The sequence below is a fragment of the Salvelinus fontinalis genome, chromosome 1 (assembly GCF_029448725.1).
Source record: "Salvelinus fontinalis isolate EN_2023a chromosome 1, ASM2944872v1, whole genome shotgun sequence".
Lineage (NCBI taxonomy): Eukaryota > Metazoa > Chordata > Actinopteri > Salmoniformes > Salmonidae > Salvelinus > Salvelinus fontinalis.
Window position 1 is genome coordinate 82,735,448 of NC_074665.1, and position 5,806 is coordinate 82,741,253.

At 47.3% G+C, this 5,806-nt stretch overlaps 1 protein-coding gene across 1 annotated transcript; it reads right to left on the minus strand.

Annotated features, from left to right (window-relative positions):
* Window positions 1-323: 323 nt before the first annotated feature.
* On the minus strand, window positions 324-2,327 carry LOC129860582 (adhesive plaque matrix protein-like). The gene has a single exon (XM_055931160.1). The coding sequence runs from the start codon at window positions 2,325-2,327 to the stop codon at window positions 324-326; it is 2,004 nt and encodes a 667-aa protein (XP_055787135.1).
* Window positions 2,328-5,806: the final 3,479 nt, after the last annotated feature.

Consider the following 5,806-nt stretch of genomic DNA (forward strand, 5'->3'; position numbering starts at 1 on the left):
AGAGAGTATATTTCTGTCTTCCCCCTTTGATTAATTACTTAAAAATATAGTTGTGGTTCACTTCATCCTTTAAATCCAGCATTTCCAAACATGAACAACCTAGAATTCCCAACAAGCCTCTCATGTGGAACGAGAGAGAGCTCGGTTTGTTGTTTTGAAAGTTTCTCCTTTACAAAGTTTATTTACTCGCCTGCCTGTTTAATTTGGATCCCTCGACGTGGTTAGCCTCAGTTGCAAGGACCGCTACTATCTGTCCTGGGATAGCTGCTAGCTATCTAGCTAGCCAGGTTTCCTTGACAGTTGGAACACAGCCCATTAAGCTGTTAGCCCTTGTGGCTGGGACCGCGGATACTCTGAGGCTTGTGGCTGGGACCGCGGATACTCTGAGGCTTGTGGCTGGGACCGCGGACACTCTGAGGCTTGTGGCTGGGACCGCGGACACTCTGAGGCTTGTGGCTGGGACCGCGGCCATTCTGAGGCTTGTGGCTGGGACCGCGGATACTCTGAGGCTTGTGGCTGGGACCGCGGACCCTCTGAGGCTTGTGGCTGGGACCGCGGATACTCTGAGGCTTGTGGCTGGGACCGCGGACACTCTGAGGCTTGTGGCTGGGACCGCGGATACTCTGAGGCTTGTGGCTGGGACCGCGGATACTCTGAGGCTTGTGGCTGGGACCGCGGATACTCTGAGGCTTGTGGCTGGGACCGCGGATACTCTGAGGCTTGTGGCTGGGACCGCGGACACTCTGAGGCTTGTGGCTGGGACCGCGGACACTCTGAGGCTTGTGGCTGGGACCGCGGACACTCTGAGGCTTGTGGCTGGGACCGCGGATACTCTGAGGCTTGTGGCTGGGACCGCGGATACTCTGAGGCTTGTGGCTGGGACCGCGGATACTCTGAGGCTTGTGGCTGGGACCGCGGATACTCTGAGGCTTGTGGCTGGGACCGCGGATACTCTGAGGCTTGTGGCCGGGACCGCGGATACTCTGAGGCTTGTGGCTGGGACCGCGGATACTCTGAGGCTTGTGGCTGGGACCGCGGATACTCTGAGGCTTGTGGCTGGGACCGCGGATACTCTGAGGCTTGTGGCTGGGACCGCGGATACTCTGAGGCTTGTGGCTGGGACCGCGGATACTCTGAGGCTTGTGGCCGGGACCGCGGATACTCTGAGGCTTGTGGCTGGGACCGCGGATACTCTGAGGCTTGTGGCCGGGACCGCGGATACTCTGAGGCTTGTGGCTGGGACCGCGGATACTCTGAGGCTTGTGGCTGGGACCGCGGATACTCTGAGGCTTGTGGCCGGGACCGCGGATACTCTGAGGCTTGTGGCTGGGACCGCGGATACTCTGAGGCTTGTGGCTGGGACCGCGGATACTCTGAGGCTTGTGGCTGGGACCGCGGATACTCTGAGGCTTGTGGCTGGGACCGCGGATACTCTGAGGCTTGTGGCTGGGACCGCGGATACTCTGAGGCTTGTGGCTGGGACCGCGGATACTCTGAGGCTTGTGGCTGGGACCGCGGATACTCTGAGGCTTGTGGCTGGGACCGCGGATACTCTGAGGCTTGTGGCTGGGACCGCGGATACTCTGAGGCTTGTGGCTGGGACCGCGGATACTCTGAGGCTTGTGGCTGGGACCGCGGATACTCTGAGGCTTGTGGCTGGGACCGCGGATACTCTGAGGCTTGTGGCTGGGACCGCGGATACTCTGAGGCTTGTGGCTGGGACCGCGGATACTCTGAGGCTTGTGGCTGGGACCGCGGATACTCTGAGGCTTGTGGCTGGGACCGCGGATACTCTGAGGCTTGTGGCTGGGACCGCGGATACTCTGAGGCTTGTGGCTGGGACCGCGGATACTCTGAGGCTTGTGGCTGGGACCGCGGATACTCTGAGGCTTGTGGCTGGGACCGCGGATACTCTGAGGCTTGTGGCTGGGACCGCGGATACTCTGAGGCTTGTGGCTGGGACCGCGGATACTCTGAGGCTTGTGGCTGGGACCGCGGACACTCTGAGGCTTGTGGCTGGGACCGCGGATACTCTGAGGCTTGTGGCTGGGACCGCGGATACTCTGAGGCTTGTGGCTGGGACCGCGGATACTCTGAGGCTTGTGGCTGGGACCGCGGATACTCTGAGGCTTGTGGCTGGGACCGCGGATACTCTGAGGCTTGTGGCTGGGACCGCGGATACTCTGAGGCTTGTGGCTGGGACCGCGGATACTCTGAGGCTTGTGGCTGGGACCGCGGATACTCTGAGGCTTGTGGCTGGGACCGCGGATACTCTGAGGCTTGTGGCTGTTTAAATCCCTGCTGTTTGTTGCTGTTTCACAGTTCATTATCCACCCTCCCTCCCGAAAGTCTGGGAGGAGAGAGACAAGCTTCTGGGTCAGTAGCTTCAGCCCCACATCACACACACATACACCAACTGACACTCACAAGTGCCAGATTGATTGACTCTATTAGCCAAACAATGTTTCTATTTGTATGTAGGATTTTTTTTCTTCATATTATGTCTTTCTCCGATAAGCTACAGTACCCAGGAAACGGCTATCAATAGCCCATATCAATATATGTAGCCTTATAAATAAGGTTCATAAAAACAATATGGATAACATTCATATCCTGGCCTCATTTACATAATTACTTTGATACAGAAAAGACAGAAATACCTATGGGTGAGGTTTTGCTGTATATGTTCAGAGGCATATTCCTGTAAAGCTTTGAGAGGATCATGTCAAATTTGGTTAAATTCTTGTGTTTGCAAGTTCACCTGCCTCGTCTTTTTGGATGCTGCTATAGGCCAAAAAGTGCTAACAGACAGTATTTGGATAATATGTTCGCAATGCTTGATAATGTGTGTGGTGTTAAGAGAGGTCTATTTTCTGGGTGACCTGAACATTGACTGGTTAGCAACTAGCTGTCCTCTCAATAGGAAGCTTATAACTTTGACTAATGCCTGTAATGTGACCCAGGTTATCCCTCAACCAACTAGAGGGCATACCAATAATGTTGGAACTGTGACATTCACTTGTATTGATTATATCTTCACTAATGCTTTGCTCCAAAGCAATATCAGTTCCCATAACATTGTGGCAATAACAAGGAGAGCCAAAGTGCCAAAGGTTAGGCCTACAGTAATTTACTGTAAAATAGATCATACAAAATGTTTTCTCAGGACTCTTTTGTTGAAGATGTAAAACATACATGTATATGTTGGTCTGATGTGTATGAGGAAGTGAATCCAGATGCAGCACTGGAAGTATTTGTAAAATTGTTCATACTAATTGTTGACAAGCATGCACCCAGAACTGTTAGAGCCCCCTGGATTGATGATCAATTGAAAAATTGTATGGTTCAGCTAATTGACACAAAAGCGGTGGCAAACAAGTCAGGCTCAATGACTATTTCACTAGCAAAGTGGAAAAACTCCGAAGTGAAATTACGACATGGAACAGTGAACCATCATATTTTTTGTATTAAAGATCTAGTAATTAAAGAGAAGGATTGTTTTGAATTCAGTCAAGTTAGTATGGGAGAGGTGGAAAAACTACTGTTATCCATCAACATTGACAAACCACCAGGTATAGACAATCTTGATGGGAAACTATTGAGAATGTTAGAAGACTGTATTGTCACTCCTATTTGCTATACTTTTAACCAAAGCAAAAAGGAGGGTGTGTCAACAGGCGTGAAGGGAAGCAAACGTAATTCCACAGCCTAAAAATAGTAAAGCAGTCTTTGCTGGCTCTAACAGCCTCCCAATAAGCTTGCTCCCTGTTCTTAGTGAACTGATGGAAAGCATTGTGTTTGACCAAATAAAATGCTATTTTTCAGAAAACAAGTTCACTACTGACTTTCAGCATGCATTTAGAGAAGGACACTCAACTGATTCACATGACTGATGATTGGCTAAAATAAATGCATAATAAGATGATAGTTGGAGCTGTATTGTTAGATTTCAGTGCAGCCTTTGATGTTACTGATCCTAAATTGTTATTGAACAAACTCACTTGCTATGGCTTTACATCACCTGCCATCACATGGTTGGTGAGTTATTTATTCATTAAAACCCAGAAAGTGTTATTCAATGGAAGCTTCTCTAACATCAGATATGTACCGTGCGTTGTCCCTCAGGGCATCTGCCTTGGGATGTTACTCTTCTGTATTTTTGCAAATGATTTGCCACTGGTCTTACATGAAGCTAGAATGACTATGAATGTTGAGGATTCCTCACTCTACATGTCAGTACCCAAAGCCAGTGAGCTCACTAACATTCTAAATAAGAAGTTACAGTCAGTATCAGAACGGATGATTAATAATAAACTGTTCTAAAAATACACCAAACGCTAAAAGCGTTGTATTTGGTTCAAAACATTCTCTAGGACCTAAACTTCAACTGGAGTTAAGGGTGTGACCATTAAGGGTGTGACTATTAAGGGTGTGACCATTAAGGGTGTGGCCATTAAGGGTGTGGCCATTAAGGGTGTGACCATTGAGCAAGTTGAGGAAGCTGAACTACGTAATAACATTGGATAGGCAATTATCATGGTCAAGTCATATAGACAAAGTTGTTGTGAAGATGGGGAGCTGTACTAGTGTAACTGTGCTAGTTGTTCAGGCTCTGGCCTTGTCCCATCTTAATTACTGTCTGTTAATATGGTCAAGTGCAGAAAAGAAAGACCTAGCAAAGATGCAGCTGTCTCAAAACAGAGCAGCATGCCTTGTACTTGACTGCACATGCAGAACTAACATCATGTGAACAAAATATTAACTGCTTCTGCTAGGTTTTATGAGAAATATTACTGTGATGAAATTCCAGATTGTCTGCGTAATCAAATAACATACTGCTCAGACACCCATACATACCCCACAAGACATGCCACCAGGGGACTCTTCACAGTCCCCAAGTCCAAAAGGAATTCACGGTAACCCACAGTTATATACAGAGCCATGATCACATGGAACTCCCTTCCATCTCCAATTACTCAGGCAAAAAGAAAAATTACCTTTAAAAAATGTATGAAACAACATCTCATGGCACAATAGGGACTGTGAAATGACTCACAAACACATTCTATCACATAACACACACAATTTATACACACATTATTCTTTAGTTGTATTGTGTGTATATTGTTGTATTTTAATATGTGTGACAGTTCTTGTCTATCAGTGTATCAGTGTTGTGTTACTTGTCATGTTTTAGGTTTTTGTGTGGACCCCAGGAAGAATAGCTGCTGCTTCAGCAAAAGCTATTGAGGAATACGAAAAAACCAAAGTCACCTCCTAGAAAAAGTGGTCTGAGACTGACTCAGCCATCACACATAGAAGGGATGATGCAACGAGAGGACATTGAGCCTTGTCAATCTCCCAATGTAAACCTCAAAGGTTTTTTATAATTACACAAGTGGGAGGAGTAGTGCGTTTGTGTGTCTCCAGAAAGCATGTCATCCAGGCTATTTGGATCACATGTTAATCAAGACACACACACTTTGGCTATAGGGATGCTATGTCTGAAATGTCATGTTAAATTGGGTAACTTATAACCATTTTAGACCCATACGGGCATCTAATTGTTATTTTTTCTTGGCAAACTTGTGCACTACTGATGTTCCAGACTTGCTTCCATGATATGTAATACAATAGGAACAACAGGAACTATAGGAACTAGGTAGAAAAAACTCATCCAGGATACTCTTGCTCACTTTAAGACATTTCTAGAGGAGTTATGTTTTACAAATGGAGTTGGAATAAGATCATTCAAATGAAGAACAGAACACTCTTGGAATGTGTTCCCTATTAGGTCTGAAAGTGT